At 43.2% G+C, this 25046-nt stretch overlaps 3 protein-coding genes across 4 annotated transcripts in view; 2 read left to right on the plus strand and 1 right to left on the minus strand.

The window, feature by feature from the left end:
* Positions 1-25046, minus strand: part of tp53rk (TP53 regulating kinase) — a gene marked incomplete at its 5' end in the record, with an annotated part of 199246 nt that overhangs the window by 11963 nt on the left and 162237 nt on the right. The window lies entirely within an intron of this gene.
* LOC310986736 (uncharacterized protein) lies at positions 1309-7735 on the plus strand. 2 transcript variants are annotated; one of them, XM_083972794.1, is made up of 4 exons: positions 1309-1566; positions 3474-3567; positions 3693-3799; positions 6301-7735. In XM_083972794.1, exons 1-4 carry the CDS (start codon positions 1374-1376, stop codon positions 6993-6995), a joined length of 1089 nt encoding a protein of 362 aa, XP_083828920.1. In that variant the 5' UTR covers positions 1309-1373; the 3' UTR covers positions 6996-7735. The 2 variants fall into 2 exon arrangements, with proteins under 2 accessions (XP_083828920.1, XP_083828921.1); XM_083972795.1 differs by lacking the exons at positions 1309-1566; positions 3474-3567; positions 3693-3799 and adding an exon at positions 5393-5680.
* Positions 7981-11117, plus strand: LOC310985948 (uncharacterized protein). Its single transcript, XM_083971628.1, has 2 exons — positions 7981-8992; positions 10035-11117. The coding sequence occupies exons 1-2, from the start codon at positions 8794-8796 to the stop codon at positions 11081-11083; spliced, it is 1248 nt and encodes a 415-aa protein (XP_083827754.1). The 5' UTR covers positions 7981-8793; the 3' UTR covers positions 11084-11117.

Consider the following 25046-nt stretch of genomic DNA (forward strand, 5'->3'; position numbering starts at 1 on the left):
CTGTTGCAGTTTATTCATGTTTTTTACCAGAGACCAGACACTGAAGAGGAAGAAGAGGAATATGTGGGGCATCCCATAGCTACATTACCAAAATGAAGCCAACTTCAGCGGAGACGGGCGAGGAGTTTAGCGCTTAACCCTCCTTTCTTTCCGCGCTCTGGGCCGGCGGAGCATCCGACGTGAGACTCTGATACAACCTCAGCAGTCGCAAGTTGATCCCCCGCCCCCCCCCAACCCCTTGCCTCTTCTGACACACACACACAACATGACTCTCAGCAGCAAGGTGACATAGGGCGCCCACTCCACTAACTTGACGTGGAAATGAGCGGTAGTTAAGAAAACTGGCGAGTTTTTTTTTTATCTTCTTTTTTTTTTTTTTGGAGAGCGCTCGTGCGCCCTCACGAACATTGCGCCCTGGGCCCATATTGCCCATAGCTAAAACCGGCCCTGAGAGGAGGGGGGGGGGGGGGGGCGCCTAACTAGTGACATGCCTCTCTGTTATTGATCATATCATTTACACATGCACAAACAGCTGTTAAATACAGAAAATGCCGACTCAAAATCATTTTTCCCCCATCGCTTTGGCGCCCCCTCTAGCGCGGCGCCCCTATGCGCCGCATATAGTGCATACCCACTTTTTGCGCCACTGAAGCAAAGGACACATCACTAAAGAATAGCATCAAAGCTGGGGTGCATCCAACACTGGAAGAATGCCATTCTTTATTTTTTATTTTTTATACCTTATTTTGACCACAAGGGTGTAGTAATCCATTTCTGTTTGATTAGTAAACCACCAAAGACGGGTAGCCTAAATGTATCTTTGTAACCACCCAGCAGCTGCATGAAATGAGGTGAAAATCAGTTGGATGGTGGTGGGGGAAGCACACAGTTCTTCTTTTTACAGTCTATGGTTCCGACAGCCAGAGAAAGCCACTCTTTGTTTTGCGCCAGTCCACCACAACTTATGGTAACTTTCTGTTTTGTAGCTATATAACTTTTTTGTTACAATAAATGGGAACATCACCCATAAGACACCAACTCTGCACAGCCTAGCCTACTTTACACAGCCTACTTTACACATGTAAATAGCCCTAAAAACACCCATGTCAATGTCAAATATGAAGGTTTTTTTTCCTCCTTTTTTTTTTTTTTTTTAAGGGACTTGATTTGTTATTAGGGGTAGTTGACTCTGGGTCACTCACACTTCAGCAGAACAAAAACCAGTGAACTTTGTACACAACGATGACGTAGTCCTCGTGTGTATGCGCGCGCATTTTGGTCACGGAAGTGGTGTTGTTTCTCCATCTACTCTGCACGACACAGACGAGGCAGCAGGCGTTTAAAAGTGGATAACAACAGTTTCCAGCATCAAAATGTGTTGTTGTTGCGTGTACGGTTGTAAGAATCGATACACGACCGGCGGATTAAAGTTTTACAGGATACCGGCGGGATCACAACCGTTTCAGAGCAACCGACGACGTCTGTGGCTGAGAGCGATCAGACGTGTTGACCTGACTGAAGACAACCTCAAACATGCTCGCGTCTGCAGCGCCCACTTCATATCAGGTATGGTTGGTTATCTATCTACAAATTATCATTAAACCTAATATAAGTAGAACTAAAATTATGTCACTTGGTCGTTGTTACCGTAATACGCAGCTACTGTCAGGTTTGAGTTATTGACAGGACCAAAGTTGCAGACTCTTAAAGCAGAAGTGAGTGATATATTTGTGTTAATATAAGTCTTAAATAGTTATATCTTCCGACAGCAATCACTTACATAGAGTGTTTGGACTGAAACATGGGTCTCTCAGTCCCTCTGCTCTGCTCTGAGCCGAGGAGAAAACATTTATCGTATCCTACAGTTTTTATCCAATGAGGAGAGAGAACGGCATGCAGGGCTGTGTGTGCAGCCAAGGAACGCCGTGAATGTGGTGACGTAGGGACGAGGACTGTTATGGTGCGTTCAAGGAAACTCGTATTTTGCCGACCGTGAAGTGGTACCAGTTCGATCTGGTACGAGTTCACCGGTCGGAAGTTACGAGTGGCCGTTATAGTGACTTTCACCGGTAAAACAGGTCGGAAAAACACGAGTGGGTTGCCTGAAACGCTACAAAATCGTAAGTTGTGACTTGAAGCTGTAATTTACGATTTCAAAAGCCTGCCTGGAACGCAGCATTAGCGAAAACGACCGGACCACTCACTTCTGCTTTAACTTAGACGGATTCAGTGTGGAAAGATATTTTACTTACAGGGGAAAATAACGCTCAGAGACCCGAGGTGTAGTGTAGCAACACCGACAATACGACAGAGAGAGCAATGGAAAACACAGGGGTTAAATAACTACACAAGGAGAAAGAGGCACAGTGGAGAAATCAACCCAGGTGAAACACGTTGGGTAATCACAAGTAGATCACAAGCAGGGGGCACAGGAAGACGGGACACTACTGAACGTCAAAATAAAACAGGAAACAACTCAACCAAGGAACACACCGAGACAAGACAAAGGGACCACTCAAGAAGACATGAGTAGGGATCACACGAAGGATGTGACAGCTACAGGTAGACGGTTTGTGTCGACATGGCAGAGTTTATGAAAATAAGTTTCTTGGTTTGATAATAAATAAGCTCAAATCTCACATAAAACATGTACAAAATAAACTGTCAAAAAGCATCACAGTAATGGGGTGCCAAGTGGTGCACAAGGTTAAACGTGCCCCATGTGTTAAGGCTAAAGTCCTTGCTGCAGGCGGTCCAGGTTCGAATCCCACATTCGGCAGCCCTTTCCTGCATATCATCCCCCTCACTCTCTCCCCATTTCCTGTCTCTCTCAACTGTACTATCAACTAAAGGCATGAAAAGCCAATAAATATAGGCTACTTAAAAAAAAAAGCATCACAGTTATGAGAAATGCAAAAACCCATTCTGGACGACAAATCACTCCATACATTACATTCACTATCTACACTGCAGAAAAGAGCCGGAACGATAATTCATAATGCCGGTCCCGGGTATAAAAATCACACAAATCCACCGTTCTTAAAATCAAAAATATTTAAATCCACTCATCTAGTTCCATTTCAAACGGCACAAATAGCGTGTAAAGCAATAAACAAACTACTCCCTGGACATATTCATGTTTTTTAATTGAGACGTGGGCTATAATTTGAGGGGGGAGCTAAATGTATGTGTCCATACAACATTAAAAAGCTTTTGTATATGAGGAGTGAAGTTGTGGAACGGATTAAGTGTGGAACTAAAGCAATTTCTAAGCATGAGCCAATTCAGAAAGCTGTAAGAAACAAACAAACATGATGTTCATTAAATACAGGGAGGAAGAAGGGCTTTGACAGTCGCCTGGTGTGCCCTCAGATTATTTATATATTTTTCAATTGCATAATTTATTTTTTCATTGTTTTGTTCTGGTGTTTGATTTGGCTACTAGTATACAAAGGTGTGTCTTTTATTTACAGGTGAGGCGTCGTTGGACTCGAGCAGTCCTGATTTTGTGCCTTCTGTGTTTCCGTTCACAAAAAAAAGACAGACCCTCAAAAGAAAGATGGAAAGGTAAGAATTATCAGAGCTGCCCCCTTGGGTTTGTTTTCATCTCTTGCATTGCCATAATATCCAACAATCTTTAATGCCAAGATATGGATCAGTCCAACTGTAAATTTCTGTTGTTTTTTCTCCAGGTACCATAGGAAAAAGAGGAGAGACGATGGATACCGCAGACCTCCAGCAAGGCAAGATGCTCTTTCTCAAACTCCAGAACAACAGTACAGCATGGATCATCGTCCTGGTATGAATATATTTTGGCTTGCAACTGATTGATTGTTCCAACCGTCATGAAATTCAAGGAAATGTTAGGAAATTAACAGTTTTCCAGGCCATGGGGTGGTTTTGGAATGAAAGGTTTTTAATGTATGGTACACTGTTTTAGGCTATTGTTTCTCCCTCTGTTTTCCTCTCCTCTCCTCTCCTCTCTAATTCTTGCCCTCATACCCCCTCTCTTTTCCTCTTCTTCTCCTACTCTCCTGATAATAGGCTATAGGTGTACTTTTTTAAAGCTCCTTAAAGGGACAACGAGGAGTTTCTATTTGGTTATTTAAAAGTCTCACGTTAATGTGGATGAATCTACGCTACCCACACTTGTTAATGGGCCCATTTGCGATGCATATGTTGTTTTGTCTCTATCGTTATTTTGTTATTATTAGTGGTGGCGGAAACGCTGGTCGAGCCGACCAGTGTTTCTTTACTTTCGGTTTCGTGGCGAGTCATGAGAATAACGCCGCCAAACCGCCGTTTATGGTCGGAACTACGACGTATGTGATCGTCTTTGAACCTCTGACTTTAATTATTGATGAATGAAAACATGAGTCCGTCTTGCGCCGGTCAAAGAATTTCATGGTGCGCAGAGGCTCATAAATGTAGTGTGAAAATGCTTCGCTTTTCCAAAACTCCTCGTTGTCCCTTTAAATAAAGTGATGGATTTGGGGTAAAGTGGGAAAAAGTTATGAAAGTTCGGTAACACTTGATAAGGGTCCCTTAATTAAGGTTAGTTAGTACATTATTAAGCATTAATTAACTGTTTACAGATATATTAACAATCATTACTATGTATTACTTAGCATTAGAAAACACATTAATTAATGTTGCCTATTAGTAAGCAGTTAATTAATGTTTACTACTCAAAGTTAGTTCATAAATTATTAAGCATAATAATGTAATTAGTTATCATTATGTATGCATTACTCAGCATTAATTATACATTAGTTAATATATTAATGCTTAATAATTTGCTAACTAACGTTAATTAAGGGACCCTTATTGTAAAGTGTCATGAAGCTACTATGAGAACTCTTGCTGCCTTGGTTGCAGCGCCTTATAATAGAGAGAGTATGATGGTCTGAATCTGAGTGACAGTCAACTCCAGGAGGACAACGTCAACCTGCGGCAGGACTTTTTCTACACCCCTGTTGTGTGTAACATCGGACAATTGATTTTTTGCACAGGACAGACCTCTGTCATCTTTGGGTGGCTACTGGATGTCTTGATGAAATTAAGGTGGACATTAAAATGCATCAAAACCACCATATCAAATATTTTGCGGAGCTGAGTCCCTGTTATGCCATGGTCCTCAAGCCACTCATTAAATGGCCTGGACTGTTTCCATGTCACAAATTCCAGTTTCTTAAATTGAGGTTGTAGTGTAGTTTTTAGACTGTGACATGCATCCTCGCATTTCACCTTCCACTACTTCTTGTGGTGAGAGTTCAGTTTGCTGAGTGTTTCATCAAATACTCTCGTCCTAAGCCCGCTCAGTAGGTGGCGGTAATGCTCCCTGAAATGGGTAGGAAACTGCCATAAAACACAACGGAAGAAGGAGGTTTGTGGCGGTGTTTGCAGGGTTCTCCGTGACCGAGGCTCATATGAGCGAGCGAGGCTAACAACAAACCGGCTACTAACTAACTAACTAACTAACTAACACCAAACCGACTACCAAACACGATGTCCGCTCTCGACCTACTGAAGCGGTACGCGGAGCAGCGGCTGACTCTGGCGGTGGAGGAGATATTTGACTTTTTCCTGAGGACCGTAACCGACTATGAAGCGGAGCTGGACCGGTACCAGACGCTGCTGGACTGCCTGTTCCTGCCCGAGATCAGACTGCGGAGGGAAGGTCCGTGTTCACGCTGCTGCTCCGCTTAGCTCTGTCATGTTACAAAACAGCTGGTCGTTCCCACTTCCCAGACAGTAGGCGGCCCCAACAAAACAGTGGTATTTGTGTCGGTTTTCTCTCCCTGAGTAGAAATCACATGAAAGCTGAAGCTAAAACAAAAAAGAAAAGATGAAATTGGTCAAAAGCCTACAACACAGCTGACTACTTGTGACTGGAGTAACGCTGTGTAATACCAGGACTCAGCAAAGGCAGGGCAACGTAGGCTACAGCAGGCGTGAGGGCTCAATGCACTGATGAAATGCATACAAACAAACAAGCACCAAAATATGTCATCAGTCTGACACCCAAGTGTTTTCAGGGGAGGCAAGTTGTGAATTCACTTGGGTCAGCCTACTTTGAAGCTGCAGACACAAAGCTGAGAAGTATTGTGGGTGTGAAGAGAGGTGATCTCTCTTCAAGCCAGTAACATAGCTATAACTAGGCAATTGAAGTGTTAATGATCAAGTTGCATTTCAGCACCATTCTCCTCTCTCTGAAGTGAAGAATGTTTTCAGTCTGCCCAAGGCAACGTGTTGACAAAAGGTCCCTGATGTTTGTGTCTTCATCTGTTTCTCCTGCAGATGTCTCTTCTCTGATTATAAAGGTGAAGAGTTGCCCAGAGGAGGAGGAGGAGCAGCAGCAGCAGCAGCAGCAGCAGCAGCAGCAGCAGCAGCAGCAGCAGCATGAGATTGGACCCGTTGTGAAGCAGGAGGAACCACAGCCACCACGCATTAAAGAGGAACAGGAGGAAGTCTGGACCAGTCCGTGGGGAGAGCAGCCCCCAAGTTTGCAGGGGCCTGTCGTCCTTAATCTCCCCCACATCTCTTTAAAGATTGAAGAGTACACAGGCGATGGTCCAATGGAAACATCCGCTGATGTAAAAGACAGTACAAGGACAGAAGCAGCCAATGCCGTACCAGCACCCAGAGATAACAGTAGTTTGGACATCTCTCAGCCGCAGAGGGAGGGCACAGAGGATTTGAACGGATTGAATAGCAGGAACATATGTAAAGCTGGTGGAGGACCTGTGACATATGAGAGGGGCCACGCAAGGCAGAAACCTTACAGCAGGCCACTGCAGCAGAGCAGTGATGTGAGCTCTGACACTGAAGAGAAACCCCTCAGGTGTTCACTCTGTTGGAAATGTTTCGATCACCCTGCTCTTTTACAGCAGCACATGATGAGCCACGGAGCGGAGAAACCAACTGGTGGGAGTGTGGATGACGGAGGACTCACTGAGGCGTCACAGGATGCAGGTCTCAGCAGCAGCAAATGACACTGATGTTGGTGACGTGATAGTTCTTGAAAGGTTGTGGTCACATATATGAAACCATTGTTGGTTTCCAAATGTTTTGTTACAGCCTCTACAACTCAGACAGAAATTTACTGAACTGTATTTTGTTGACAAAGCAACATCTGAGTTGCTTCATCTCACGGGAGTGAATTAGAATTATTACATTAAAAGAGTTTTGTTTTTGTACCAAGTAAATTTAGTTTCTATGAAGGACTCCTTACTTAAAAGGAGAACTTTCATTCGGCTGAATATTTTTATTTTATTTTGACGACAGTGTAGTCCAAACACTGTGTTCATCACTGGAGAAAAATCGGTTAGTAGCAACTTCTCCACTCTCGGTCACGTTTGAGTCTTCCGCTGTCCTGATGATGCTACGTGATTCTTCACCAGAGATGTTTTGTTTTGATGTAATGACTTCACTGCAGGAAAAAAACATGCAATTAAAGCAGAAGTAAGTGGAATATTTGTGTTAATATAAGTCTTAAATAGTTATGGCAATCACTTATATAGAGTGTTTGGTCCGAAACACGGGTCTGTCAGTTGCTCTGCTGTAAGCTGAGGAGAAAACTTTCCTTGTATCCCACAACCTTTATCCAATGAGGAGAGAGAACGGCATAAAGGGGCGGTCCTCTCTGTGTGTGCAGCCAAGGGATGCGCGTGCATGTGGTGACGTAGGGACGAGGGCGGGGACTGCTAACTCCATCGGCTGACAAGAAGTTAGCCAAAACGACCGGATCGCTTAGTTCTGCTTTAAACTTGAGATATGTAATGTTTACTCAATTCCAAATAAAATTTTGAACAGCTTGTGGTAGTTGCTGTTTTCTTGTTGTGGTTGGTTACGTTACTGTTTACAGTCTTTGTATCATATTCTACAGTGTAATTCATTAAGTTTTCATTTCATTTCATTTCGATTTATTTCATTCATGCCAGACAGCCCGTAGGATGTTTCAGAGTCATTAGGATCTGAAAATGTGGAGCAGCACAACAATATGCTGACACAAAATGTACTTTTCAATGTTTCAGGACTTATTTTTTCTTTTTTATCTTATACTCCACTTTAGAAATGTGACTGAACAACTTTCACTTTCCCATCAGCAGGCCTACACTGTGGACCATGTGTTCATATTGGCCCTTACGATTTTAAGGGAGGTTCCAATTAATGAGTTTGCAATAGCAAGAAGAGACTAAAGTCATGGATCTAGATAACAAAATCATCTTCACTGATCTGCAAAATACTGTGCTGTTGAAAAGATCGACTACTGTATTCTGGGCTGATGATTTTAAAGACTGTAACACAACAGTAGGTGGTGCTAATGCTCCATGTGACAGCAGTTCAACTTTAAAACAAATTCTTACAAGGTCTCAAACCACAGATCTCTGCTCTGTAGGTTCTTGTTTCACTGTGGCAGTCACTTTGAAACCATTCATAGGGCAAACTGGAATTAAATGTATTTGCTAAAATATAATGTTACTGTTGTTGTGAAATTTGTTTGTCATTTAAGTGATCTTGCTCTGTGTTGATCCCTTTTTAAACTAGCAGATTTATATAAATCGAGCAGTAAATCCAAACTCTATCTAGGCCTATCTGACGATTTGTTGTTGTGACGGGCCACGCCCCCTTAAAAGACAGGAAGTATTTCCATTTCATTTCACTGGCGCTGCCTGGATGTAACATCATCTTCTGTGTAGGCGATCTTTGACACGGTGCAGGCTCCAGGCTGCGGTGTGCAGGTCTTTTAGTCCTCTCTTCCCTGGTGAAGACCTGTTGTCCCCCATCGACATGTCCACCATCGAGCTGCTGAGAGCCTTCGTGAACCAGAGACTGACCGTGGCCGTGGAGGAGATCATCGGCCTCTTCGAGAGAACCATCGCCGAGTATGAGGAGGAGATCGACCGCCAGCGCAGGCTGCTGGGAGCCGAGGGGCGGCGGGTGCTGCCCGGCGTCAGGGTGGTCTCAGAGGCAGAGCACCAAGCAGCAGGTCCGTGTCACTGTCTTCACCAGGCTGTTGGTTTAGCTTTAGTTCAGAGTCAGACTGACAGAAACACGTGTCCAGAAGTGATGTAGCTATCAGCTGTTTGCAGTCCGTGCCCTGAGCTCAACTCTAAGTTACCGGTCCGGTAGTCAACTTCTTATCTTAATAATAAGCAATTTTATTGACAGACCTTATTTTGATACAGTTAAGTAGCCTACATGTAAGTTTCTCGTAGGTATTCTGTCTCCTTATGTTGAACACACTAAAACAAACGTGTTAGCCAAAGGTTAGCTGGGTAATGAATGACATGTGATGATGTAACACCACTGACTAATACAAAACAAAAACACAATATTATATTTTGTATAGGCTATTTGAAGTGGGTCCAAATTTCACACCATTTTATTCCTTCATGTTCTTTACTGTACTGCAGTGTCCCCAACCACTGAGTGTTTACCATGGATGTATTATAGATCCATGGTGTTTACAAAACAAAGGCAGGTTTATGGCAAGAGGTTAGGGCCCTTTGTGTGGTAGCTGGGCAACCACAGTGGCTGGTGGTAGCTAGGCAACAAGAGCAGCAGGTTACATCCAGCTCAGGGCAACACGTTTTTTTTTGTTTTTTTTTACATGTTACTCAGGGTCAAACAGTTCAGTTATAGTGAGTCATATCTAGGTTTTAAAAAACAAACAAAAACATTTCTTACCCTGTCAAATTTATGTTTGGGGCAAATTAATCTGTTTTATCACAATTTTCAAGTATGAAAACACAAATGAATGAAAATTGAATGAATGAAAACATGAACACAAGTGGATGCACTGAAATCTAATCAATAGCAACACGTTCTTGGTTAAGTGTCTAAAATCTCTTAAATCAGCAACCTCATGTCTCTCATGTTTGAAGATTAATGTATGGAAAAGTTTCACCAGACACTGTGGAATAAACCAGGGCAATAAATATAACATGAACATGAACTGTATTCTGCAGACATACAGCGGTCCTGAAAAAGTTCTCTTGAACTTTTTCACCTGTATCTCTGTACCACAGGTGTGCGTCAGGATGTCGAGCGACGCATCGTCAATGCAAAAATCCCTTCTGAGGAGCTGAGCCCCCGTCTGGATCAGGAGGCCTCGCAAACGCAACTCCCTCACATTAAAGAGGAACCAGAGGAGGAGTGGGCTGGTCATGGGGAAGGGCTGCAGGGGGCTGATGATGAGTTCCCTGCCGTTTCTGTGAAGTCAGACGATGATGAAGACGATCCTCAGTCCCCTCAGCTTCATCAGAGTCGAGGCGAGGATAACGCAGGTGGCCCGGGCTCTGGTCCGGCTCAGCAGACAGAACCTGGAGAGGCAGAACCAACCTTTGACTTGGACGTAGCTGGCTTCTTAAAAGCAACCAGTAACGGTCAGTTTTTCCTTTCTCATTGTTTTAAAGCTGAGCCTGAAGTCCTGGATGACACCTGGAACCAGTCGATCAGATCTCAACCGTCAGATACTGAAGCCGCCTCTCATAGGAGATCCCAGAAAATACTCTATAAATGTCCAGCATGCAGCAAAACCTTTAAGCACAACACGGCTCTGCAGAGACACATCACCTGTCACACAGGGGAGAGGCCGTTCGACTGCGCTGAGTGCGGTAAGACCTTCAGACAGAAGGGAAGTCTCCATATTCACATGAGGAAACACACAGGAGAGAAACCTTTTAGCTGTGTAGTTTGTGGTAAAAACTTCACCCAAAGTGGAACCCTAGCTGCGCACATGAGGATCCACACCGGAGAAAAGCCGTTCAGCTGCTCAGTGTGTAAGAAAAGGTACAATGAAAGAGGGACGCTGGTCAGACACATGAGGGTCCACACCGGAGAGAAACCCTTCACCTGTTCACTGTGTGGCAAAAGGTTCAGCGAGAAGGGAAATCTGAACAAACACAAGAGAGTCCACACGGGAGAGAAACCGTTCAGCTGCAGTGAGTGTGAGAAAAAATTTAGTTTGCTGTCGCACCTCAAGAACCACAAGTGTCCTGGAAAGAAAAGCAGTGACGCTGCAAAGCTGGAAGCTCAGCACAAATGTCTGGACGTCACAGCGCGGGTAACCAGATAGGTTTCACAAGTCTGTCTCATTACCTTTAGTTGTTAAATCGGCCAAATGATTACTCAAATACAGATTAATCAATAGAGAGAGGAAAGCTGTTTTTGTCCTGAAACTGGAACCAAATTAGTGCATTATTCAAGAACCCAGAGAGCCAGACACCAAAGGTGGATAATTACCTGTACAAATACAGTATACAAATCCTCTGGGCAAATATGACTCTCTATGATACAATTGTAAGCTGTTGTATTTTTAAACTGAGTTTAAAGGGACTACGAGGAGTTTCAGAAAGCAAAGTGTTTTTACACTACATTTCCCATGAGCCTCCATGGGTACGGTAACATTCTTGGACCGGTCCAAGACGGACAAAAGCAAAAGCATTTGCAAAGAATGGTTTCATTGATCAAGAATGAAAGTCGGTTGTTAGAAGACAATCAGATACCGTCGTAGTTCCAACCATGAACAATGCCAACTAGCGATCTGGCAGCGTTATTCCCATGACCCGCCGGGCAGCGTCCGGGAAACCAAAACTAGGAAATTCTGGGCGAGTCGACCACTATAATAACACAATAACTATGCAGACAAAACGATATATTTATCGAAAATGGACCCATTAACAAGTAACATAGATTCATCCACATTAATATGAGACTCTTTTATAACCAAAAACAAACTCCTCTGGGTCTCTTTAAGCACTGGAGCACTTGATTTTAAAAATACTTCAATGTTCAAATCTACATTTTTTTTTTATGTCAGCACATTGTTGTAGGCTACTTACAGAACGTGACTCTGAAACAACCTGACTGTCTGTAGAACCTGGAGAATAAATCCAACAGTGTGTGTTTGGGTTCTGTGGAGTGGAGGTCAGAGTTGAACTGTTGGAGTTGTTGGTTAAACATTCAATTTCAGTTCAAACAATAGGACGTAACGATTTGTCTTTTGTATTTATTTTTTATTTATTTAAAAGGGACAATACACATTAATGAACATTCGTACGTGTGCACAAATGTAAATGCGTCAGAGTTAGCAACTTGCTAATTTGCATCCGTAGACAGAGATAGAGGACTTGTATCATGCCTCCTCCGAAGACATGGTGGGCGAAGCAGCGGTAGCTTCAGTCATTTACTTTACAGATGGTCTGTCAAATTGCTCCCTTAATATTTGTGCTTTTTTTAAATACTAAACATGTAAGATTTTTTTTACTTTATTGCAACATTTTGTGATTTTCTCAGTTTGTGAGTCATAAAATAAACTTTTATGTGTTAACAACAGGCAAAAATTGTTTCATATGTGTAATTATTGAAAAACCATGATGCAAGAGTTAGGACCTCCTCTATTTCAGCACATGACCTAGCTGGAAAGTATCTTAACCTGTGCTGATTCAAAGAAGCCCAGACTCTGACTGTATAGTGATTGTTCAGTTGATCTGATGGGGCCAGAAGAGGAGCGAAGCAGAGTCTCCTCAAAACAGCTTTGATTATTTGCCCTACAGTAAAACACCTGCAGTTACAGGTATGGGTGTTAGCTCCAAAATATTTAATGTAATAACCACATTCAGGACTTCTGCCAAGATCAAACAATCCCACATGTCTGTTTTGCACGTACAGCGGGGAAAATAAGTATTGAACACGTCAACATTTTTCTCAGAAAATATATTTCTAATAGAGCTATTGACATGAAATTTTCACCAGATGTCGGCATCAACCCAAGTAATGCACACATACAAAGAAATCCGAACATTAATGTCCATAAATTAAGTTATTTGTAATAAAGTGAAATGACACAGGGAATAAGTATTGAACACATGAAGAAAAGGAGGGACAAAAAGGTATGGAAAGCCAAGAAAGTAGCTGGAGTTTGTCAGTATTTAGAATGTAATCCTGTCTCCTATCAGTGCAAAGTAATATCTGCTGGTTTAGTCCTGATTGATGCCTTTTAAAAAGGTTTCTCACCACCAAGGTGTCAGACAATAAGTATTGCATGGTGGGCAATGGCAAAGGGCTGTCTAAAGACCTACACAACCTTACTATTGCAAAATAGGAGTCAAAACAATAATCAGAAGGGTTCCCTAACAGTCCAGGACACTGGTGGAGAGCTTCAGAAAGACCTGGGATCAGCAGGTACAGTTGTTTCAGAGAAAACAATAAGTAATGCACTCAACTGCCATGGCTTGCATGGTGTGTGTGCATGGAGGCCATGGCAGTTGAGTGCATTACTTATTGTTTTCTATGAAACAACTGTACCTGCTGATCCCAGGTCTTTCTGAAGCTCTCCACCAGTGTCCTGGACTGTTAGGGAACCCTTCTGAATATTGTTTTGACTCTTCTGTCTGAAATCTTTGGTTGCGTAGGTCTTTAGACAGCTCTTAGACAGCTCTTTGCCATTGCCCATCATGCAATACTTATTGTCTGACACCTTGGTGGTGAGAAACCTTTTTAAAAGGCATCAATCAGGACTAAACCAGCAGATATTACTTTGCACTGATAGGAGACAGGATTACATTCTAAATACTGACAAACTCCAGCTGCTTTCTTGGCTTTCCATACCTTTTTGCCCCTCCTTTTCTTCATGTGTTCAATACTTATTCCCTGTGTCATTTCACTTTATTACACATAACTTAATTTATGGACATTAATGTTCTGATTTCTTTGTATGTGTGCATTACTTGGGTTGATGCCGACATCTGGTGAAAATTTCATGTCAATAGCTCAATTAGAAATATATCTTCTGAGAAAAATGTTGACGTGTTCAATACTTATTTTCCCCGCTGTATATTAAAAAGGTTGTGGGCCGAAAACCTCAAAGAGTTGTAAGCAGGAGACATGGAAAGCAACATAGAATATGTTGTACGCTTATTAATGGATGATACCTGCAGCTGCCTCTGAAGTATTTTTTAAAGGCCTTTCGTTTAGAGCCTGAAGGCATGTAGTTGATACTTAGTAGTGGCCTCCTGGGATGAGACATTTTTTGCAGTGGTTCATTCAGATGAGGAGACAGAGAGAGAGCCAGCTCCCTGCCAAGTATTTCCTCCATGCCATGGTACTGGGAGGAAATGGTTGACAAATCAAAGGCTTGGGTTGAAGTGGAGTGCTGGCACCCTCTGTTGGGGAGGAAAGTACCGCTCCTCTGATCCTCTCAATTTCCAATTGTTTTGGGGGGAGGGGGTGTAGGGATGGTGTCTTTAGACCTTGTGTTATTGTGGGAATCACTTACAATCATTAATGGAATTCAAGAGTAGAAAATAATTTTGCCAAAACAGCTGTCTATATAATGAAAAAAAAAAGGGAAATGATGTGCTATTATGAAAATCAGTCAACTCTAACAGCTTTACAAGCATAAGGGTATGGGGGAAAAAAAAAGGATTTTAAGAAAAAAATTCATATCTACTGGGTTTTCAATTGGCCAATGTCACAACACAACACAGAACTGATGTGTGTGTTTGTGTGTGTGTCCTCCTGAATTCACTGTGATTTAACCTTGACTTTGGATGAGGCTTTTTTTAACATGTGGGAAATTGATTGACTGTCACCTTTACACAAAATGATGAATGTGATCTGAATCCTGGTGAAGAATCATAAAAGCAATGAAATGATAAAAATGCTTGTGTGAGTACATCCTTCTCACTGAGGCGGTGTGCAGAGCAGTGTGTTTATGTAAATCAGAACAGGTTGGCTGTCGTTCGTCTCGCGGGGAACGTCTTGTCTTGCTCCTTCCTCTTTTCTTTTGTCTCTCCCTCTCTCCATGTTTGTTTCTGCTGCTGCTGCTGCTGCTGCCACTGCTGCTGTTGGCTCAGGGAGGGGTTCAGACCAGCAGACAGTCCTCTTATCTTATTGGCTCACGCCTCCTCTCAGTCTCTCCGTCACTGTAATGAAAAGGGGGAATTGAGCAGCAATGTGATGTCACCCCCCTGCACCCATTCACTCTTGTCCTCTCTCCCTGCCTCCTTCTCTCCTTGCTTTCATCTCCCTGCGCTCGCTCTGTGACTGACGGTGGATGGCAGGTCATGTGATCTTATAATACCCAGGGATTTTCTGGCCAGGCATGCTCCGTAGCTTCCTTTCCTCCCTCTATCCATCCCAGTCTGAGGAGAGATTGCCTATTATTGTCCTGCATCCAGCCGCTCATTGGGGCTCTCCTTCTTGGAGGATCTATTGTTAGACGGTGTGACGTTCAGCGTGGTTGTGACTGCAGCCTGAATGGACTTTTGGAGCGGTGGCATCCCAACACACACGGCGGAATACATGGTCACACACAGCAGAGGGACGTGGCAGTCTTTTCTACATGTGACTGGTAAGTGACATGCTTGTTGTGTGTGTTTGTGTGTGCTTCAGTCTGTGCTCTAATTGAACAGCTCTGCTTTGACATTGATATTTAATCAAATGATGATTAAATAGTTATTGATTTTTGATTTGTATGCAGTGCACCTGTCTTGTATTGACTTTGCACCCTGCTGTTTCATTCAGGCATTAGTTTTCTGTGTGTGTGTGTCTGTGTTTGTGTGCGTGAAGGCCAGAACACAGTGTGCGACGCCATTCGTGTTAAAGGGCACCTCCTCTGTTTACATCACAAACACAGAAACAGCAGACGGGCTCTATGTGTGTGTGTGGTAGGGTGCGTGCGGGGAGGGTGGTGGTGATGGGGTGGACAGCAGCCAACAGGCCATTAACGGCTGCCACCTGAGCTGATGGTCACTGGCAGCTCATCTCTCAGTCGCCATGGCAACCACACGGTGCGGGGCCAAAGTTATGGGCAGAAAGACTGATGTTGCAGATCCTAGTCTGGCTCAGAGAGAGAGACACGGACCACCACACAGGCCTTGTGTTATTTTACAGCATGTATCTGGGTGCCAAGAGCAGGACAGGATGTGGGTCTCATCTGAGTCACTGGAGGTGGCTGCTGGGATGCAGTACTGGAGTCAGAGTACAGAGACTATCTGGTTACAAGTGAAAGTTGATCAGTCAGAGTTTTAATTAGGTTAAATTAATGAGATTTTTTTCAAAATACTCAAGTATTCAAGAGTATGTTTTTTTTTTTTTTAACTCACTGTTGTATTGCTCCTCATTTATAGAACATGATGACTCTACAACCTACTGACTGAACCATGTGAATAAACTGATTAGGCTATGGGATAGTCATCGGAGTCATTGTCCTTTCCATTTTCTGTCTTTTAGTTAGTGATGACATTTGTTTGCAGGAAACTCAGCCAACATTATGAATCTTTATTCTTTAATACTTAATTGCAAGTAAAATAACAAACCATAAAGTAAACCTAAATAACTGAATGAATCTTTCTTCTTATGTAAATGTTTCTGGCTTCAGATCAGATCAAGGATCTTCTGAGCAACTAGCATCATTAGGCCACTGACACAACTGACAGTGGAGGTGTGGGCTCTGATTATGTTCACAATACATCACATTTTCAAAATAAAACAAAATAAATTACCGCTGACTAAAAGCAACATGTAAAATATATAGTAAAAAAAAATATAGGCTACAGTACTGACATAAAACTACTTTGTTACTTACTGTCTATCCTCGCTGCAGGTGGGGAAACGGTGTCCCCTGTGAGTTCAGCATTGGTTTCAGACAGAAGTTGAACCAAAACACCTCAGGGACATAGAAGCAGCTCTGACCAAACAAAAGTGGGAAGATAGGGAGAGCTGAGCTGCTTTAAACAGGCACATACTGTATATTCTCCTCATATTTATCCCTCACCAGGCTGTTTCCCTGATGCCGTAACAAGTTTTCTCTGTTTATTTTGCAGCAACAGGATCACAGTCTAAGGACTGTGTGTAGGTTCATTGACATGAAAATAAAGAGAGTGGCCCTCCTGTGGGTGTGTCTGTGTGTCATGTGGCAGGGTGCTGTGCTGGATGCCACATGGCAGCATTAAGATAATCCAGGCCAATTCCCTCCAATCCTCCAAGCAGAGCTGATCAGAGGCAAAGCGGGATGAGGGGGCTTTGATTCAGGCTTCAGCCTCACTCTGATGGGCGTGTGTGTGTGTGTGTGTGTGTGTGTCTTCATGTGTGCATGAAGACACACACACTCTATGAGTGTGTTAGTAAGTGGAGGAGAGAAATGAGGAAGATGCAGCCTGACAGAGAGATTGTGTGTACGTGCGTGTGGTTTGCTGGGTTTGTGTCTCTGTGGTGGCAAATTATAGCCACAGAAGACACACACGCACACAGACACACACACATTTCTATTTCCAGGGACCTATCAGTGTCGTATGTTTCGTGGTTTTCCTCAGGCAGCACAAGAACACATATTAACGTACAACACAAAGTAAACACACATCTCTGGGGAGGGAGGGTGTCTATCTTTGTGTAATATTTATTGCCTGAATATTTTTGTTATGTTTCTTTTACGCTGTTTTTAAGCACTTTATCTATCTATCTATCTATCTATCTATCTATCTATCTATCTATCTATCTATCTATCTATCTATCTATCTATCTATCTATCTATCTATCTATCTATCTATCTATCTATCTATCTATCTATCTATCTATCTATCTATCTAACTATCTATCTATGTTTGGTATGAGAGAGTAAACACAGGTCACTATGGTCACTTACTGGTGTGTTATTATATACATGGAGTGCCAAGATTGATGTAACTGCCTCAGTTTTAAGCTTTCAGTCTGATTCAGAGAAAAGGAATTACACACACACACCACGACCACCACCAGATGTATCCATGGACTCCCAGGCTCCACACCCACCACCACCCACCTGCCCACTCCCATCATTATCAGTAGTTAATCAGTATCTGTCCCCACTCACTGTGCTCATCTGCTCCTGTCCCCTGGTGTCTCTACCTGCCGGCCGTCTTGTCCCCTCATCTGACTCTAAGCTTGTTTTCACCTATTAGCAGCTACACTCATCAGCCCGTGTGGGTGGGGTCCCTGGAGTGGGGGCTCCCAACACCCACTCTCCACTGTGTCTTGGGGGGAGAGTTTGCCTTGGATTAAGTACATACTTAATCCATATGATGTGTGTGTGTGTGTGTTTGTGATGATTTCCCATCACAGAATGAATCTGTTTACCTTCGCATCTTTAGTCGGCAGGTATATTCTGTTTTTAATTTGCTAATGGCCTCCGTGAGAGTGAAAAGGTTAAGTACCTGCTCTCCTGCTGACACACACACACACACACACACACACACACACACACACACACACACACACACACACACACACACACGCACGCACACACGCACAGACACACACCCTCTGCAACCATGGCAACAGCCATAATAATCGGGCAGTCCCCCTTGGCAGAGAGAGACTAGGGACAAAGGCTGTGTGGAGGCGGGGTGGAGGAGGACATGGGGAGAGAGAGAGAGAGAGAGAGAGAGAGAGAGAGAGAGAGAGAGAGAGAGAGAGAGAGAGAGAGAGAGAGAGAGAGAGAGAGAGAGAGAGAGAGAGAGAGAGAGGGGGGGGGGGGTTATTAGGGTGAATGGGAGGAGACTTACAGGATGGAGACTGATGTCAGGAAATGAAAGATTGAGAGGGTGGAGTCTAAAAGAAAAAAGAATCTCCTGTTTCACCTCTTAATGTAGCTGGTGCTCTGACTGTACACTGTGTATTAAAGTGGGGGTTAAAGCAGTGATCTTATACATGCAGACCTGAATCATCCATCCATTATAACTTTAATGTTTATACTTATAAAGACCAGTTTGCATGTCTTTAGACTGGAATCTGGAGAACCCACATGTAGGGCCTACAGGGAGAAAATGCAAACTCCACACAGGGCCCCCCTCGTTCAAACCCCAAACCATCTTCAATCAGTCAAATAAAATAATCAGCATTAAAATATGTGCATTATTGCATCTAATATCCAGTCATTCCCACAGGAGAGTTCTGAGGTAACGGCAGGTCTTCAGCTGAGGCATGCAGTCATTACTGACACTGGAAGGCACCGCACAAAGAGACAAAAGGCCATTACCAAGTCCCTGAGGAGAGGGAGGGGGCAGGTGGTGGTGGGGCAGTGCCAATGTCTTCTCATTAATTATTCACTCGCTATTCAGAAATGAATATCACTTAATGTCTCTGTCAGGATGTGTTGTGATGGGTTAGGGTATTAATATTGCTGTTAGACATGCTGTTCTTTTCCTCTTTCACTCTCTCTACATCTCTATCTCTCCTAATCCAGTCAATCAAAGTAGATTGCCCCGCCCACCCTGAGCCCGGACAATGAGTTCGCTCCAAATAGTACAGTCTATGTCAGTGTGCGGTGGTTGGTCCATTTCAAGATAATGTCACACATTCCTGATTCTGGCTGTGTATTGATGCTTGATTGAATTCACCTGTAGGCTACACCTGCTGCATTTTATTATTATTATTTAGTAAGTAAACTCTCTAACATAAGCAGCTCATTTTTCAGGTTAATTAGTGATTAATTGTCTGGAGTCACTATGAACAGTGTCTGTGTAGAACCAGACCTTGATCCTGAATCTGTGAGGGGTTTAAACTTAACCACAACAAAGATCCACAGTGCAGCAGCTACAACAAACATATATCATAGAAAATAAATGAAATATGTGGTGATAAAACAATGTATCTTTAAATAAGACAGTCTTATGGAAACATCTCCATCTATGGCTCAGCTGTAACTGCTCTGGAACACATCTCAGTCTTCTTCTCTTTCTGTATGAGGACCCATTATGTCAGGACTCTGCAGCTTATAACACTGCAGTGAACAACTAAAGATGCTGCTTGCAAGATGGCCAAACTGGGGTTTAAGCTAGGCTGTGTGTGTGTTTGTGTGTGTGTGTGTGTGTGTCAGCAGCAGCAGCAGCACAGTGACAGCACAGTGAGGCGGTGTCAGGGCAGATAAACAGTCAACAATCAGACTTATGTGCCTGTTTGCAGCTGCTCAACAAATCTGCAGTGTCATTAGGTCTAAACCCTCTCCCCCGCCCTCACCAGCCTGGTTATATAACCAAAGCCGCTGTGACATCCCCGCCTGCACTCTTTGTAGTGTTTCCTGTTTTATTTTGAAATCGCTTACCTCACAAATTCATTTTACTTCCTATGCTTGCGTCCCCCCCCCCCCTTGCCACCTGCGTCTCATCAGCTGAGTAGTTCTCAGAGTATAAGACGTCTTGTCTCCCATGTTCTCACTGTGTTCTCTCTGGTTACATTACATACTCACTACTTTGTTTAACAAAACATTTTAGCCTCCTTGTATCCGAAACGATGCAAAAATCACATGCTGTTCGGGCATAAACGGGAAGTAGACTGTCTAATGTTATTTGCCAATAGTACTAAAAAAAACAATGAACAGCAAAGAGCTGAACTGTTTAAACAAATACTGATAAACAGTAATACTAGGCATGAATCTGCTCGTCTGTCAGGTCACGGCACACAGAGGAGCCGCAGACTCATTCTGACAGAACATCTCGCAATCCTCTGTTCAACTCAGACAAGGTCAAAGGTCATCTAATTTTAAATCCATGTGCTCTGCAGCCAAGCCACGGGATTTATTTTGCCGGAGGTTTAGTGATAGTGAAGGGAATTCAGCCGGAGCTGAGTTCATGTTTTCACGTCTTCACTCAACTGATCCGATTGAAAAAACAGCCACAACCACAATAATATTGTTTTGATGATATTCGTTAGGACTCAGACTATGTGAGATATAAACATGTCAACACAGTAATTTGTGTATGATTTCAGTGAATCTTCTGAAAGGATACTTTTGAAGAAATCTAAAGCTTTTCTAATGGATGACAGTTCTACTTCAGTATTTCACTGTAGCCTAAATAGAAATTAATATAAACATTGGTGGTGATGTAGACAGAACTAACTTACCAGACATTGAATTAGTGACAGCAGTAATAATAGTCATAATCATTAAAGCTCACCTGTTTAAACCTATAATTTGCAGAATTTAATAAAGTACTCAAAGGCCAAAATGCATACAAAATAGGCTACTTGAAAAGAATTATATTTCAGTACCTTAACCAGGCCATGTTTATTCTGTTGGCGGCTGTTTACGCAACTGCAGATGAACTTACGTGTGTGTGTGTGTGTGTGTGTGATTGTGTGTGTGTGTGATTAACTGCAGCTAGCCAAAATGCAAACTGTTGAAACGGCTGTTCCTCCATTCATCACTCTTGTGTCACATTTGTTGACTACTAATCCATCCACCACAACTCCCCACTGTGAACACTTAATGCTACATAACCCCACTTTTACCTTCGCTCCTGTCATAATTACTATGGCCACCAGGTGTCGCCTAACAACAAAATGCAACAGTTGGTCATAATAACCTGCTACAAAGATGATGTATGGACTCATATTTTACAGGATAGTCTCAGTTCATTATAGTATAGCTAGAGTATCATGCTACCGTTGGTATAGATGTTTGGCAATGGAAGAAAGTATAATTTGAAACTTCTAGAAAAAAAGAAAATGAATATGTGATTATGCAAATGGAATAATTTACCTTTTTAATGGTATTGTGTAAGAATTACTCCCATCTAGTGGTGCGGTTGTAGATCGCAAGCAACTCAGCCGTATTTTTGCATTCACGTGAAATCGGTTAGATGGCAGACGGACAACAGCCGCTGCAGGTAACCAAGCCTTTATGTAAACAAGTGGCCAATCAGCACGAGGCAAAACAATACACGTGACAAGGTGTTGTCATGGCGATGTCATATTGTTGACCTGACCCACGTTTTACCGGCTTTATCTGACTTCTGTGACTAAAATGACACCTGGTTTGTTACCGACGGCCGTTTTTCCGACTGCACCTGAATGCAGTCCTCACTGCACCGCGGTGACTTCACAGACGCCACCTCGACCTGAACCGACAGCCGGTGTCTCCGGTGAGTTCCCGCGGAGACACTCCCTGTCAGCCACCGAGCTTGCCCGCTCGATATGAATGAGATGAACGGCAAATTCAGAGCTAACCAGAACACTTCAGTTTGTTGATGGGGGTAATTATTGATGAATGAAAAACGTACTTTTGAACGAAATAATCGAATTTCGTGAATAGATAGGAGAACTTAATGTAGCCACCTTATTGTGTAAGTTCTCCTGTTATCTATTCACGAAAATGAAAGGAAATTTGACCTGGCTGAAACAGTTATTTTCCTATGGACTAAAGAATGGAGCAGGTGGTTGACCGAACAAACATCGGCATCCTGAGGTTGCAAGAGAGGTGATGCACTGTGTGTGCACGGTTTGGAAAGTTGAGAACAAAACAAGCAGAGTAGGCTATCCCTGAAATGTTTCAGCGCTCTCTGTTCCCACAGTGTGTGAGACATTTCTGCTCTGCCTGAGGTGGAGCCTGCAGCTCTCACAGCAAATTATGATGGAACACATTGATTATAGAGCGGAGGAACATGCAGGAGCTATTCTGGGACTACACACACACACACACACACACACACACACACACACACACACACACACACACACACACACACACACACACACACACACACACACACACACACACACACAGATAATTACTATCATTACTTTGGGTTGGTAACGGAATCTCCTGCAATAAACTCATAAACTCATTATTATTATCTTTCTATGAATGTATTAGCTTGTATATGCCTATGAGTGTGTGTGCGTTTGCATATGACTGTGTAATGCCTGTCTATGAGTGAGGGTGCACATATTAGATATGTAAAGGCTGGATCAAGTGGCATCTGCTCAGGTCTCTTAGGCTACTGGTTGTTCGGTCTGGCCACTGTGACTGGCCTCACTCCTGCCGCTGTTTCCACAGCTGTACTCTACCTGACAGGTATATCTGATTGCATTTACATTTTATTAGAGCCTAAATGATCAATAACAAAGATGTGTCTTCTTTGAGTGACAGGTGGCCCCACTTCTCTGAACTTTTTTTTTTGTATTAGCCAGAAGTTTGGCAATGTCAGGTAGGCTACTCTCTGGCTGCTCTATTTGCTCTTTATCTGCCCACTGACTTGGTTGTTTCGATATCAGACATGTTTAGACATGATGTTGTTCTTTGAGGTCTCTTCAGGAGCCTCTGACTCTTAAAAGAGGAATCAAAGCAGAGGTGTGTGGGCGCACAAGTCTGTCTTCAGCCAGGTGAGGTGATTAGACGTAAATGGTGTGTGTGTGAGGGAGAGACTGGAAGGCATGTGTGGACCTATTTGAGTTGCCGTGGGTAGGATGGAGGTGGAGGATCACTTGCATCCCTCCAGTCATGTGCTTCATCCAACCACCTTAACATCCCTCACTTCCGTCTACTGTCTATCTCTTCAGCCGCAGGGGCTTCTCCCTAAACACCTGCGTTTTCTAATGCTGACTAATGCTGACTAACAGCAACAGCCATAATTACAGTGACTCATGTGCGCTCACTTAGACACAGAGGAGACTGTGGATGTGGACGTGGCTCCACTCTTTAGCCAGTAGGGGGCTTCAGACAGGTTAGAGAAAGATGCTGAGCTGGTTTCAAACCAATTTATTTAGAGATTTAACATAAAACACTATGTTCTAACCTGAACCTGTTGTCTAAACCACAGACTTTGGATGTCAATCTGGTCTCTGGAGGTTAAACTGAATCATCTGCCGCTTGTCCAGACTGAAATATATTAACAGCTATTGATGGGTGTCTAATAAACTCTGTGGATTAGTTGTTCTCAATTACCATAACATGACAAAAAAAAGATTAACGTGACAAAAACGAGTTTTGCAAAATAGAAAATAAAGTATCCAACAGAGTTTCATCATGATTGTTTTTGCCACTGATACCTACTGATAATCTGTAAGGGAGATCATAACGATATTTCTCTCATTTGCATTAAAAAAACCCAGAAAAGTGTCTAAGTGCTTAAGCTCTGTATCAGAACTGCATGCACATTAGCTATACACTCAGCATGAATGAGCCAGTGTAAACAGGAAGCAGATTATCTACTCTGCAGTTGATTAGTTGCAAAGCACTCCCAATGAAGAACGGCGAAGCTGCAGAGATCCATTATCATGTTGCTGGCAGTTGGCACCACCACCTAGTCACGTCTATGTCGTTGTTTCCAAAGATCTCAGAGTTGTTTGTGACATGTCATTACAGTAATTCATATTTTTTGTGAAAATCAATTGATGATAACCTGTGGATGATATTCTCAAACCAACACCACATAGGTTTGTGACTGTTCAGCATCTTCGTCCTTTAGATGTGGTCCCGTTCTGCACATAGCTGCTCCTGTTTCCTTCAGTGGTGTGTGAAAACCTTTCAGCTCCACTGAACAACATGAAGATAATGGACCGTTTCTCATTTGTCTTTGTTTTTGCCTGAGACTGGTGAAAGTGATGTTCAAGCTCCTCTGCTCCCTCTGTGACTCTCAAACTCCAAGTGTTGTGAAAATATGGAGCTTTTCCCTCTTTCTCTGGACTGAGGGAGAAATAACAGAGGTGAGGGAGGAGAGGGAAAGCAAAGGGAGGGAGGGAGGAAGAGGAGTGAAAAATGGACAGGATGAAGGGCTAAGTGCTTTGACTCGCATGCTAAATGAATGAGGGGGAGATGAGGCAGAGGAGAAAAGGGAGGGAAGCAGAGAGGGAGATGGAGGGAGACAGCAGGAGGAGGGAGGGAGGGACAGGGTGATTGTTTCTGGAGCTCTGGAGGTTTCAGATTTCTCTTTTCTTTCGATTCTCTGCTCACATGCAGATTGAATCCCTTCCTGTCTTTTCCTCACTCACTCTCTTTCTCCCTCTCTCTCTCTCTCTCTCTCTCTCTCTCTCTCTCTCTCTCTCTCTCTCTTTCCCTCTCTTATTTTCCTCAGACCAGTGGGACTTTCTGCAGACTGGCCCATTCCAGCCAAGCCCCAGCATGTTGTAGGCGTCTGCTACCGCCAGGAAGACCAGAGTGAGAGAGAGCAACAAAGAGCAGAAGAGAAGAAAGCAAAGGAGGGGATGGTGAAGGAAGGTAAGAGCTGCTGCTGCTGCTGCTGCTGCTGCTGCTGCTGCACGTGTTCTTTATTTCAGACGGT

This window comes from Trachurus trachurus (assembly GCF_905171665.1).
Source record: "Trachurus trachurus genome assembly, chromosome: 5".
Lineage (NCBI taxonomy): Eukaryota > Metazoa > Chordata > Actinopteri > Carangiformes > Carangidae > Trachurus > Trachurus trachurus.